Source organism: Stegastes partitus, unplaced genomic scaffold, assembly GCF_000690725.1.
Source record: "Stegastes partitus isolate 25-593 unplaced genomic scaffold, Stegastes_partitus-1.0.2 Scaffold2198, whole genome shotgun sequence".
NCBI lineage: Eukaryota > Metazoa > Chordata > Actinopteri > Pomacentridae > Stegastes > Stegastes partitus.
The window spans coordinates 58698-73286 of NW_007579929.1; the positions used below are offsets into that span (position 1 = coordinate 58698).

Below are 14589 nucleotides of genomic sequence, written 5' to 3' on the forward strand. Positions count from 1 at the left end.
ATCCTGATGTCATAGGCATGCATCCAGTGTTTGTTTAATTACTCTAAATGCCAGAAAGGGGAGACAAAGGTTCCTCGCTGCAGGTTTAAAGCCCCACTTTTTAAATATTTTTTTATAGAATAACAGATGTAATTTAAAAGGTGTTGAACGTTGTAAAAAAAAAAAAAAAAAGCGAACCGTCATTACTGATTCCTGCAGGTTCCTTCAGTTCGTTGCCATTTTGAGCATCTTTAAATTAGCTTTTGTGATTTTTCAACTTGCAGCTTTAATGTTTTACTCGCACCAGTTTTAAGCTGCAGAACACAGTTGATAAACCATCTCCGTGCTAGCAGCTTCGCACCAAACAGCTGACAAGCAACTCTAAAATATTTGCTGTAACGTCTATATAATCTGATAAGTGTTCCAACGTTCAAGTCAAATACATTTATAAAGCACATGTAAAAGCAACAGGAGTTAAACCAAAGTGCTGTACAGTTGAAATAATGAAATACAATGAGTAAAAGGCTAATCTTTAAAAAATTAAGAACAAAAAGTGCAACACATTAAGAGATGAAGTCAGGATGTGAAGGTCTACTTTGATCAAATCCCACAGGTTGGCCTTCAGCAGCGGTTTAATAGTCTTTACAGTCTGATCAGTTCCTCACATGGGAAGATTAACTGTTCCAGAGATTAGTAGCAGCTCCTGCAACGTCTCGCCCATCTTTATTTTTGAGCTTGTATCCCAAAAGTGCAAATATAAGCTCCAGATGCAGATTTAGAGAGCGTATCCAAATCATGCCACTGTTGGAAAAGTTTAAAATGCACCGACTGATGATTCTTGACAAGCTTCTCGCACACATCAAATATTACTTCTGAGTGAATTCCCATCTGGCTGACGTCATGTTAGCTCTTTGCAATCATGACTAAGGCTTCCAGATTTCCTGTACAGTTGATCAGTCTGAATCACACAAGCTATTTTTGAGTATTGAAATATTTTCTAAACCTAACGGCTACATTACGTCCCTGCACTTCAAAGCAGGTGTATTTTCTCTCATGGCTCTTTCAGCGCAACAGTAAAATGTAACACTGTTGGTCTCTACAGCTCTTTAAGTGCAGTAACACTGCTCTTCTCTCTCTGTGGCATGTGAAGTGCAATGACAGAAAAGTAGCCCTGTTACTATGTATAAATTGAAGTGCAGTTCTACACCGTGTGTCCTACAGTTGGGTGCATTACTGATAATGTCACATCTGTACATATGAAGTATGTACACCGTGTACTAACAGTGTGTACCTCTCCCATCTTTATTTTGAACTTTATTGTACTTATTTATTGTGTTTCCTAATATGCTTTGTTTGCATCTCGCTGCTGTATCTCGTCTCATCTCATCTGCCTTGTGTGTCCACAGGTGTTGTGTGAAACAGCTTACTATGCTCTGTGTGTGCGTCGGCTGCGTCCAGAGGACCAGGACGTGCTGGTGGAGTTCCCACGGGTGGAGAGGGTGGTTCTGAGGGTCTCCAGGGTGAGACCACCGCAGGGCTTCGCTCTGTCTCAGGCCCGACATCAGGCCCGCAAGGTCCACATGCTGCACACCATGCTGAAGGTCAGTGAGAGACAGTGACGGGACGTGAGGCTGGTGTCTGTCTTTAAGTTCTGGATATAAACTACTTTCCATCCTCGACATGAACCCTTCAAACTCCTCTGTTCTGGCAGGAGGCTTCGCTCCATCAGAACCTCACACGACAAAAACAGTTTTGTCTCAACAGCCCAGCAATCAGGGAATGTTTTCTCAACATTACCTGCAAGTTTTCATAATGTTTTCAAGAAAACATTCTAATCTCATGTTCAAAGAGCATTTTAAACGTGAACTAAGGCAGAACGTTTTACCATTCAGAGGATGCTAGATTATGTTACATGATCACAAAAGAAGAGCTAACATTCAAAAAAGTATTTTGTGATGTTCTCGAGGCCTCCGATGACAGAACGTTACTTTTAAAATGTTCCTGTAATGCAAACACATTAACAAAGGTGGAACATTTTACCTGTAAAATTCTGAGGATGTTGAGAAAGTTCTGTTATAGAATGTTACCACAGTGTTGCATGACAACAAAGGAAGGACATCATAGATGCAGCATGTTTTTAAGAACATTCTGGCAACTAGAACAAAGTTTCCTGCTGAGAACATTACTTGGTTTGCAGAACTTTCTCAAAATGTTTTAGAACCAACAAGAAATCTTGCTGGGAGACTGATTCAAGCTGCCTTTGTCCCGCCAAAGCCCAACACAGACACTGACTGAACATGTTGGATTATTGCGCGACCTTGTACATTTGATTATTATTATCCCTTGGAAGGACGTTTGAAGTCTTTTCCACCACATATTGTGAAACCTTTTACATTCTCTGGCGAATAATTGGCACAATGCTGCATATTATGAATGCTTTCTATTGCTTTCATTATATTCAATTTGCTGCACTTGCTGTTTATTTCATTTTCAACACTTGCTTTTGTCGTCTTTTATCCTTCTTTACATTTCTTTTTTTTTTTTTCTTGTCAGTGTTTCTCTGAATGCACCAAAACTCAAAACTCCTCATATCTTAACAAAAAAAAAACAAAAAAGAAAAACATACTTGGCTGTTAGTTAAACTGATTCTGATTGTATCTACTTTTTGCTTCTCATTTTTCAGAATTTCCTGGTCTACATGTTTTTCCTGTTGGTCGTTCTGCTTCTCAACTACTCCGACTCGGCCAAAGACACACACAGCCTGAGACTTCGCACTCAGCTGCAGCAAGCCCTGCACACACCGGAGTACCACAACATCAGCAGGTACACACACACACACACACACACACAGAATAACAGACCTTATCTGAGCATATTGTGGCGGTAGAACTTTCTTTCATTTTTCAAGGCTGACCTGCTCGTCTGCTCGTAAGAGTTTCAGAAAGTGTTTCTTTCTTCCCCATTCTCGTTGAGGCATAACCTGAACCTGAAAACCAAAAGAGAACATGTGTGAAAAAAATGATCACAGGTTGTCCTGAACTCGTCTCGGCACAGTCTCGCTGTGAGCATGCAAACACTGTGCACGGTGTTCTTTACTACGTTTGACAGCAAAGTATGTTCCAAATACCCGTTTTTGTCTTTTAGCCGAGATGATGTTCTACCTTGGCTGAATGAGTCCTTGTTGCCACGGCTACTGGATGAATCTGCCCTCCTGAGAGACACGGGAAGCATGTTACTCGGCACGCTGAGGCTCCGACAGATCCGTGACGCACAGGGTGAGATGGCTTTGTGGTCGCTGTCTTTACCTTTTCTTGTGAACTTGCATTGAGATAAATCTTTTCAAGTCAGGCTTCATTAAACCAACAAAAAGCCCTCGCTAATGTATCAGATCTGTGCTCATGAATAATTTATCTATCTTTCTGCAATATGCTTTTGTTATTCATACCATTAAATGTATCATTGGTTATGTGTGGGTTACATTTTCTGAGCGACTTGATCACATTCATGCACTTAAATCTTATTTTATTCTTACTGAAGCTTCTCTACTTGCAGGCGGTGTAGACACAGGAAACAGCTCGTCCGTTTGGTTAAAAGACTCGGTTACACCTGCCTCGGAGAACGTCACAGTTTTTGGCGCTATTGATGCTGATCGGTAAGGAAAGGATTGAAAGTCTGGCTGTGTCAGTGCAGCTGTTTTGTTAACGTCAGTGTGTTTTGGATATGTGGTTTCTCCTTGATGTGTCATGTCCTCTTGTTTCCCCCCCGTGCTTCCTCCCACTCATTTTCCTCAGGGTGTGGCGTTCGGGTCAGATGGGGGAGTACGACGGCCGGGACGTGATCCATCAGCTGAACAGAAGCCTGGACGAGGCCTCTTCGACCTTACAGCAGCTGCAGCAGCTGCACTGGCTCAACCACAGGTAGTCAATGTGTCATGACTCGACTAAAATAAACGGAAGGAAAACGTAAACATTTGAAGTCAGTTACAGTAAGAGAATCAACAAATCCTGTATTTTTCCAGATACTAACTCTAAACCTCACATTGCACCGACAGGTTTGAGAGGCATGCTGTCTTTACCAAATCGCACAAATTACACCATTTATCAGAGCCAGAAAAAGTGAAAATAGAGAGAATTTTTCTGTTTTTTTAGTGTCCTTGAACTACTCATCTGTGATTGTACCATTTTGTTAGAAACCTTAATTAAACCTGTGCTTGAACCTGTGCTAAATTGTGCCACAAAAAAGTACAGTTTGCTTGAACAAATTCTGTAAAATAAATAGAAAAAAACAAAAAATCTGCACTTCATGACATAACCAGGAGTCCATTAGTGACTCAGCTGTACCAGACAGTCAAGGGACAAAACTTCAGGAACTGCAGGCTGTTTATACAGAGCACAAAGGAGCTAAGTATGGAAAGAAATTTTTAAAAAATAAGTTAGAAATGTAAAAAGTAGTAAAATATTTATAATATATAGATTTATTGGCTTTTATCCCATTGTTGGTAGCACCTGTGGGCTCTTGAGAAAATGTTGTACATACTGATTCAAGGTATTTTCCATTATTGCTAAATATCTAATCAGAGAAATTAAACCTTTTCATGAAAAAGTAATTTAACGTTCCTCTTCTTCTTTTTTTTTTGATTTATTTCATTATAACTTTTTAGAAATGTACTCTTTCTACAAAAAAGACAGCTTTGAGTTCTCTCCACTTCTAATCATGATTGTGCCGTTTCCATACTAATGTATATTGCAATAAAAAAATTAGTCAACAGTGAGGAAAAATGTTGCAGGAGCAGGAAATGCCCTGAAACTATTTAGGGACCAGGGGGTTAAAGCACAGGTTAAGGCACTACAGTCAGTAAAAGGAATGTTTTATGTACGGTGATTCATGTTTTATGCTTTAAAAAAAGAAGTTTCCCCGTGAATTAATCGACCGCGTTGTTCCAGAGTCCAGGGGCCACATTTAAGGGAGTAGAAACTGGGCTCGATGTGCATGTGCACACAATTTCACAATGATTGGAATAAAGCAGAACCATTCAGTCCTTAAAAATCTGGAGCTCAGTTTTATTTTCCCTGTAGTGCAGTTTGCTCTACAGCCTGCAGTCATTAAGGAGTTGCTCATTTAATTTTTTAAAATATGAAAAACAGAAAACAATCCAGTGAAAAATGCGCCGAGAATGTGGGCTCAGTTTCAACAATTGTTTCCGAGAATGACAACCGAGGGCATAAACAGCTCTCATATCATGTTTTACCACATTTGGGGTTAGAGAAGGGAGAGACTACAAGTCTATAAAAATGGGCGTTAATGGTCTGTTGTGAACAAAATGCAAGTTGTGCTTCTTTTTTTTTTTTTTTCCCTGTGAAACCTTTAGTCGAAACAAATACATAACAGAGAGGTGATCGAAACAGGACGTAGCTGTGTGAAATATCTGATCTCATTGCAGTCCGTTAAGTGTGTGTGTTTGTATGTGTGTTCACAGGACCAGAGCTGTGTTGGTGGAGTTCTCTCTCTACAACATCAACACAAATCTCCTGGCCGTCTTCTCCTTCCTGTTTGAGTTTCCAGTTTCTGAGCGTGCCCAGTCGAGCTTTGACCTCCTCGTCATCACTCTGTGGCCAATCACAGGCCTGGACCTTCAGCTTCTGCTCATGGTAACCCCTGACAACCTGAACCCTCTCCCCCCTGACCTTGGATGCGTTACTTTTGCACCATGTGTTTACTCAAACTTTGTGGTTCCCTGTTTTCCAGATCGTCCTTCTCGCCCTGGTGGTGTACTTCCTGGTTCGAGGGATCTTGGGCTTCCTCAGAGAAGGCTACAGGTACCTGCTGTCGGCCTGGAGGCTCCTGGGCATCTGTAAATTGTCTCTGGCGGCGTCTGTTTGCGGGCTGCACCTGAGCCGCTGCATCATGGCCAAGCAGCAGTGGGCGTCGTACATGAAGCACCCCCGAGACGCCTTCACGGACTTCTACCCGCTGGCCAGGCAGAGTCAGATGTACACCGTCATGTCTGCCTTGCTGTTGTTCATACTGGTGCTCAAGGTAAGAGAGAAAGGCTGATTAGAGGCATATTATATCTTGTCTGTTACATCAGTCTTATTCAGTAGAGAATGCAGTGAAGAGAAAACAAAGGCAAACAATACAACTGTCGACAGAGCCGTTGGAAAGACAAAAACCGGCAATAAGCTGAATCAAATAAAAGTTATTGTCTGTGGATCCTTTAGTTTCTCTACTGTGGAGCTCCACTGTTGTCCATTAGAAACACATCAATGCGTCACGTAGCTGCTCTGGCTGATACCTTCCTCCTAGTCTTTTGAGTCAGTCTCAGGAAAGTAAAGACGCTTTGATTTAGAATTAATCGAAACATTTTAGACTTGTGAGATTTGTGTCTTGACTAAGAACTGATGAGCTTGTGCGCCACAGCCAAGGTAGGGATGTCTGAAAATATTCTTAAATGCATCGACACTTTATTTTTTTTGCCTTTTCACTGGATTTGATACCAAAATAAAAATATATATATATAGAATACTGCAGCCTTATCCTTGTACCCTCTGAACCTCAAAGCCAGCTGACAGGTTTGAAAATCATGTAAAAACAGTAGAAATTGTCAAATTTTCTACTTTCCAAAGGTCCTTCAACTGTTCATCTGTGATCTGCTGTTATGTGTAACTAAATCTAAGTTAAAAACAGGATATTTCATAAATGAGTGATCCCACATGGTCATTTTTTTTAGTCATGCTGTAGTGATTGCAAGGCCTGAAAAGCAAATGTTCTCCTGCTGATTGGTTTACATGTTAGCACAACAATATGATTTTTTGGGTCTCTCCATCTCAAATAATCACATTTTTAGAACAGTTTCTGCTCTGATTTGCCTGATTTTTTTTTAATAGCATAAAACATCAACATTTATAAAGACAGTGGTGATATTTTAGATTGATACATCAAAATACTTCATAAGTTGTATTTTTTTTCTTTTTAAAAGCCAAAAATAAACTTGACTAACCAGAGCCTGTAAACTCTTTACTGCAGCTGTGTAGCCATCAGTAACTCAGCTGCAGCCAACAGTCGCTTGAGAAAAACTCAAGGACTTTTTGGTTTAACTGCATAGTGTGTCTATGAAAAGACGCTTTATTTATTAAAGTATTGATAACACCTGTGGGCACTTGCAAAAATGTGCAAGTTTATTTTAAGTATTTTCCATTTTTGTGTATTAAATAATCAAGGAAACTTTTCTTTTACTCTTTTTTTTTTATTATTATATATGGCATTTAAGCTTTGTTATGGTGCGCACAAGACATTTCTGGGTTCTCTCTACGTCTATCAATAGTTGTGCTGATTCCATAGAGGTGCAGGACTTTTAAATTGCAGAGAAAAATGAATCCACATTGAGTAAAAATATGACAGGAGCCAAAAACTACTGAGCAGACTCTAAGTGAATCTGTTTCTGGTCTTTCTCTGAGTTTAAAGAGTTGACTTCTTGGTTCAGTGTTGTTCTACTGTTAACTGTTTGCTTGTTAACCACAGTTATGATGACTTTAGCTCAGCTTTTAGAATAAGTAGAGTCCATTAATTGTTGGATTAGCTTTGATTCATCCTTTAGCAACCCTACAATTTCCCCCAACGTGTGCAGGTTTGAGAAACATTTATGTCCTTTGACGAAAGCTTTTCCCCACTGTAATGAGTGCAGCATGTTGCAGCTGGCAGCGACGGCCACCACACTTTAAATAAAACCCAGGCTGTAAATTCATTTAATAAATTTGCAACATTTCTCTCTTTTGTTTTAAATTTCTCAAGCGCATATTTCTGCTCTCTGTTTCTGCTCTCTTGGTCATGCAGGCGTCCCATCAATTACGCTTCCTCCGAGAGTGGGCCGTGTTCGGCAGAGCTCTGCGGCGCTCAGTCTGGGAGCTGCTGGGAGTCGCTCTGGCCCTGCTGCTGCTGGTGCTGGCTTATTCACACGCGGGACACCTGGTTAGACTCCTATTCTCTATTCCCTCTTTATCTCCCACGCATACACACACACACACACACACACATATCAAACACAATGTAAGATTTTACGCAAGAAGAACATCACAATGTACATAACCTTGTCCATCCACCTGCGAGTTTGCTCACCTTTCTTGAAGGTTATCTTTGGTATGTTTGGTGTCATTGTTGTGCCTACTATCTGATTTCTTTCAATAGTTTCCCGTGCATAGCATGCCTTTACTGTAAAAGAAAATGTAAGCGCAGTCTTGAGTATTCTGCAAGATTTATGCAGCGTTTGACTGTTAAATAACTGTTACCCAACAGCTTAAGTACGATTCATTTCACTGATGCGTTAGCTTGAGTTCTCTCAACTAGTTAAATAAGAAAAGACTTCTTTCTACATTTTGAAATATAATTATTAGATAAATAATAAGGAAAAATTATCAACATTAATGATTAACAATGAACCAAAAATCTACGATTGTGACACCAGCTGTTTTAACTGAGTATTTTTACTTTTTTTTCTTCTGAGCTTCTTACATTTTGGTCATGAGTGATGGATATTTACGCAGGACATTGCGAAACCTGTCCCGTAAACATTTAAAATAGTAGCCATGATCCATCAGTCCACCTCTGTATCAACTATTTCCAAACTTACCTTTCTAAAGTTTAGCTGGTGTTCACCTGTAAACGCTGTAAACTGAGCAGTACTGTCGCTTTACAGTGTAGCATCACGTCAAATGTAGCTTTGATTTGTGACTAAACGCTTGAAACCCTCGTCATTCTCAGCTTTATTTAGTGTTTTAAGTGGCGAGGGAAATGATTCTTTCTGTGGGACACGGCTCCCATAGACTCATTTGATTCTATTTGCGTAAAATATTCGATTTGTTCTGATTCATTCCCTGACTTATTCGGTTGTCGTTGCATATGGAAGCTGTAATGCACCAGGAGACACATAACGAGACTCATTTATTTCAGACTGACACGCAGCCTAACTCGTTCACTCCTTCAGCTGTGTCTCAACTCAGAAAATCAGATTATTTATTGTATGCGTTTATGTTCACTCCCAGGTTTAGTTTCCAATCAGTCACATGTTCACTCACAACAGGTCCTCACTGGCATCACCGTAGCCGATGAAGATGGCAGCTTTTCATGTCGCATGTCAAGTCATTTATGTAGCACAAAAGCTTTTGAGTTTTTCCAGTAGTGAAATAAAGCTGGCGTCACAACTTTACCTAACAAGTTTATAGTCCAGAGTCCAGTGTCATTTATTATGTGAATTTATCTGAGTAATTTGAAATTTCTTATATTTATATGTACATTTTTCTGTCTAGTATGTGTAATGTGTAATGCTGCTAACAACAATGCTAACAACAATGTGAATTTCTCCACTGTGAGATAAATAAAGGCATATCTTATCTTATCTTGAAATGAGATAAAAATTTAAATTTACTTGACTGAACTAAACAGCAAGTTTGCCCATCTAAGTTAAACTACACAATTACACATAGAAACCCAAAGATTCCCCCAATGAGCAGGTCTATTTAGGACCGAGGAGAAACTGAGAACAAACTGTTTCATACTTTCAGCTCACGTTTTCCACTTTTCCACAGAAGCAGTAAATAAAACATTTATAAATTACTCGATTTAGCTTTTATTCCTGGTAGTTATTAATATGAATTAGAAGAATAAGAAACAGATTGAAAGCGGGAAAAAAAACTTTCAATAAAAACACACTATGTATATTTTATGTCATTGTGATGGCATGAACAGCAGACATGTCATCTTTATTACAGTGAATTAATGATAAAATCAGCCTCATGCATGAATTATACATCAATTATATTTAACATCCTTTACTGCTTGTGTTCAATAAATTAATTTCTTTCCATCCTTTCATTAAGTTTTGTCTATGGCAACTGTGTGGCTTTATTTCGTTATAAGACGTTTGAATTCTCCGTTTGTTTCTAACAGTAAGCGATGCTCAGAGGCATCGGTCGTGGATCCGTTTGATCGAGCTTTCAAGCTACTCACACAATTATCTTCACTTCTTAAAATTGCCCTCAATTACTTGACTTGAATCTACAATTTTCACTTGGCTTTATGAAACAACCTTTTGTCACAGTGTGGGTTTATGCATTTGTGTCATCTTGCCCACAACAACACACTTTACTTTACCGTGTGGCTCCACTCCAGCTGGTGTGAAATGTCTCACATTATGTTGAGAGAGCTACAAGTGAGATTTAAAGTGTCAGCCTCGCTCTTGTCCACAAGTTAAGAGCGCCTGATGATGCGTAACGGCTGTTTGTTGTTTCGGCTGCTTCACCTAAATCGTAGAAAATAATAATGTCCACACTGAGACACATTTAATTCACCTTTAGTGACATCTTCTGATTTTTTTTTTTCCATCAATATTCAATTCACCTTCAATTGCTTGTCAGTTTTTAATGATTTTCTTTTCCTCTCTGTCCTCTTCTCTCCAGCTCTTCCACTCTGTCCTGGACGGTTACGGCAGCGTGACCTCGGCCGCTCTGTCTTTGCTGGGCGCCGGCGGTCGAGGCCTGCTGTCGTGGCGTCCTGCCTGGACGCTGACCGGTCCCTCCAGCACCGTCTCCTCGCTGGTGTACCACGTGAGCTTCGCCGTGTTTCGGCTGGTGCTGCTGTGGCTGCTCACCTCCGTGTTACTGAGGAACTACCGGCGGGCGCGAGCAGAGCTGTACCGTCCAGCTGTGGACCTGCAGGACTACGAGATGGTGGAGCTGTTCCTCAGGAGACTCAAGATGTGGATGGGACTCAGCAGGGCCAAGGAGGTACATCTCCTGTTTCATATTTGCAGCCAAGTTGTTTAGAAGATTTTATGAGGGTCAAACAGGAACCGATAATATCTAAAGATGCTTTTTAGTGGGTCTGTTTTTAGGACAAATATACATAAATATATATGAATGTTTCACAAAGTACAACATCTTCTCTTTTTTTTTCATCCTTTTCTTAGTTTCGTCACAAAGTGCGTTTCGAAGGCATGGAGCTGCCACCGTCTCGTTCATCCTCCACCAGTGACTGTAAATCTCTCTGCTTGCCGCCGCTGGACAGTCCAGACTCCCCGCCGACCCCGGACAGCGTTGACGCCGGCTCCGAGGCATCCTGGCGCCCGGCCTCCTCCAGTCCCTGCAGCCTGACGGAAGCCCCGGGGATCGGCCTGGGCCTCGGGCTGGGCCTGGGCCTGGGGCTCGGCCCGGGAGTGGTGGTCGGAGGAACCAGCTGGAGGGAGCGAGCAGAGACCGAAGCCTCGCTGAGGAGGCTCCTTCCCACACTGGACGCCTTGCTCCAACACCTCGACCGCGTCACCGTGGCAACAGAGGACCTGTACCACATGGAGTGCAAACTGGAGCGAGCTCAGAGGGTGAAGAGGTGTCGGGGGAGGGAGAGAGGCGACGAGGGGCAGGGGGGTCGGAGCGAGGCGAGGCCGAGAGGGAAGGGGGAGGAGAAGGAGAGGAGGGAGCGAAAGAGCAGCAAAGAAAAGCACAAAGGGAGCAGGAAGGGGAGAAAGACAGATAAAAGTGAACTTCCAAAAGAATGTGGGAGCACTGCTGCCAACCCCAAAAAGACTCCTGTAGCTACACCTGTTCCCTTTTTAAAGCCTCGACCTGCCTCCGCCTCCACGCATCCCCCTCCGTCATCAGCCAAACCTTCGGTCGGAGCACCTCCACCCACACCAGTCACAGATAAATCTGCCTCTGATGCGTCCTCTCTTCCAGCATCATCGGCTCCCCACCCAAAACCTGCACCTCCGTCCACCCCCGGCCCCACCTCCGTCAGCCGGGACTGGGACGCTCCCACAGAGAGAGAGACCCTCCCCTCCTCCAGCCTGTTCAACCACCCAGCTCACACCACCACCATCCCAACACGCAAGCGAAAACGCAAACCCCCGCCCCTCAAAAACAAGGTGCACCCAACTTAGACAAGCATGACTCTGGAAACCCCAAATCCTGAGAGAGAGAGAGAGAGAGAGAGAGAAGGACAAACAGAAGTGGAAGCTGGAGCAAAAGAATGTGAGATCAAAATGTTGGGTTAAGGACGAGAGGAGGACGGGGACAGCCGGTTTTGTCCCCAGATTCTCCTCTCTAAACTCAGAGAAAGGAAAGGAAACAAGTAGAGGGTAAAGCAACAGGAGGAAATACAAGAAAGAATCCGAGAAGCAGTTTGGGGACATGAAAGCTGAACAGTGAAACAAGACTTTTGCAGGTTTGTAAGCAGTGATCCATCCAAATGCCAACTCACAGAAACAAGGTGCAGGTCGCCGAATGCTAACTGAGCTGGTTAGTGGAAGTAAAGTCAACAGAGAAACCGAAAAAAAAAAAAAAACCTTCCTATCCTTATTCCTCCCAGGGCCAAATCTGACCCCCCTTCACCCCACACGACCCCGGAGGTCACGTGGGGTCATCGACAGGAGCGCAGGAAACGTGCTCACCAGAGGACTGAATGAACTGACTATGCAACCGGTCTTTTTTTTTTTTTTTTTTTTTTGGTGTAAACAAAAATGTGTCGATTTCTCAGTTATGTTGTCGTATTGTTATATTTTATATTTGGGTCACCATGGGTACTCGTGTGCCTGTCCCAAGAAAATTTTTTGCATGCAGGCACACACAGATATACGCACATTGCAGGTAAACACACGTATAGAACACTGTATCGGCAAATGGTAATGTGTCGCACACTTCAGCCCGGTGAGGGAGAAGGGAGAACACACAAAACTCTTCAGGGTGCAGAATAAAAGTCAAACAAATAATAAAGGGAGGTGTAGCAAGTGGTTGTAGCGCAGAAGCAAGGTCGGAGTGCGATGAAGAAGAAGAACGGAGAAGTTTGATTGTAGATAGCAGGAAGGATTTGCCTTCACCTACCACAGTACTGAATATTTACACGAGTTCTCCCATTATAAAGCTATAATGACCAGACTGATTATCTTTCCTAAATGTTTTTGTTGTTGTTGTTGTTGTTGTTGTTGTGTTCAATAAGGAGGTGACTCAAAAGCACTTTTGTTCTGATGTAGACTGTTATTTTTTTTAATGAGGTGCGGTGTAAAGTAATAAGCTTGGGACCCAAAAAAAGAGAAAGCTTCCCTCATACTGTACCTTATCCATAAACGTTGCCAAAGCTTTCGCATCTTTTATGCATCCTGACTTCCTACCATGCCAAGTAACTCATTCATTCATTCATTTTTGTACTTGCACTTTATTCTCTAATGGAGCTGATATCCAACACCGTATTTAACTCTCATGTGTCAAGTCGTATCTTTTTTTTTTTTTTTTACAGCTGCATCATAGAAACAATTTAGTAAGTATTATCACGGTATTGCAGCAGTAGCTTTCCGCTTTTTTGTAATGTTGTAATGTTGTTTTTTTTTCTTGTCTGATTTTGATCAACATGCGCACTTCACGTGTCCAGTGGGCAGATCTCAGGGAACCCACCCTTTCCTTTAAAACCTGGAAGGAAATCCAGGAAAACCAAAAAAAAAAAAAAGAACTGGGTGCAAAATAAGTGTTAACCAAAAGTTGTATTTGGTGCCACTTTGATCACCCCTCCATGGTTCTTAGCTAGAATCAGAAAGTGGTACTGCTTTGTGTTGTTGTTCAAGAGGTACTGATAGGCATCATCATCTGATTTAGTCCCTATTGCTCCCTTTGCTTTGTAAAAACACCATCGTAAAGCAAAATATTAATACTAAAGATTTCGAAAGCTGATCTTCTCCATTTTCTTTCCAGTAAGTTGCGTAAGATTTCTCAAGCTTGCAAGCTCTCCTCAGAAGAAACAAAAGCGACCCATCTTCCTCCGTGTGTGTACATTTCTGTATATATTGGCGCTTTATGATGTATATATTTTTGCTTTTCCTCATCGGTGTTGTTTGTGCTGCAACGTATAGGTCAAGCACTGGTGTTGCAACCTCCAAAGTTTTTCCATTTCTCCGAAGCACTTCAAGCCAAAGCTAATAATGTATTTAATCTTCGACAGCATTTACAAAAAAAAAAAAAAGCCGGGTAGAAACCACAGTTAGAAAACCTCCACTGGCCTTTTTAGTTCCCGCTCTGTGTGTATCAACGTCGTGCCTAAGCCCTCCTTTGCTTCTTCCGGCTGTCCTCTGTTGTGCGATGCGTTTTGTTGTAAAACAGTGTTACAGGTTTGTGTTTGGAAACTTTTCGTCTTCGCTCTCTTTTGTATCTCATATCTGTATTTTGCAGTTGTAGCACTTCTCATGCTTTTGCACTTGACAAAGTCGAATAAAGAGTTTGACAGCTGAATTCTGCTGAATGAAGTGGTTTTGATGTCAGGTGTTATCCATCCATCCATCCATCCATCAGCATTACTCTGTAGAGGGTCACAGCAGGATTTGGTGCTATTGAGGTAATTCAGGTTTACAACAGTGGTTTCCATCTTGTACACGTCTATGTTAACACGTTGCACATTTATTGAGACGTATTTGTTCAACAACAACATATAAAAGCTCAGTTCTCTTGGAAACTGCATCACTGTATCTCAGAGATCACACGGGGTTTGGAGCAGGGTCTCTGAAAAGGGCAGCTATTTTTTGTAATATGATCCCAAAACAGAGACTGATGAAGCACTGAACCTTGTCCTTGTTGCTTGTTTTAG

The 14589-nt window shown here is 41.7% G+C and overlaps 1 protein-coding gene across 2 annotated transcripts in view; it reads left to right on the forward strand.

The window, feature by feature from the left end:
- The window catches only part of pkd1a (polycystic kidney disease 1a), a 66761-nt gene extending 52514 nt beyond the window's left edge, over positions 1-14247 (forward strand). The window contains exons 46-55 of one of the 2 annotated variants that reach the window (XM_008304353.1): positions 1386-1580; positions 2663-2802; positions 3124-3254; positions 3517-3631; positions 3771-3896; positions 5456-5627; positions 5725-6015; positions 7810-7944; positions 10428-10754; positions 10937-14247. In XM_008304353.1, the coding sequence (XP_008302575.1) occupies positions 1386-1580; positions 2663-2802; positions 3124-3254; positions 3517-3631; positions 3771-3896; positions 5456-5627; positions 5725-6015; positions 7810-7944; positions 10428-10754; positions 10937-11902 (2598 nt within the window). In that variant the 3' untranslated portion in view covers positions 11903-14247. The remainder of the gene's footprint in view (positions 1-1385; positions 1581-2662; positions 2803-3123; positions 3255-3516; positions 3632-3770; positions 3897-5455; positions 5628-5724; positions 6016-7809; positions 7945-10427; positions 10755-10936) is intronic. The other variant, XM_008304354.1, reaches the window with a different exon arrangement.
- The last annotated feature ends 342 nt before the right edge of the window (positions 14248-14589 follow it).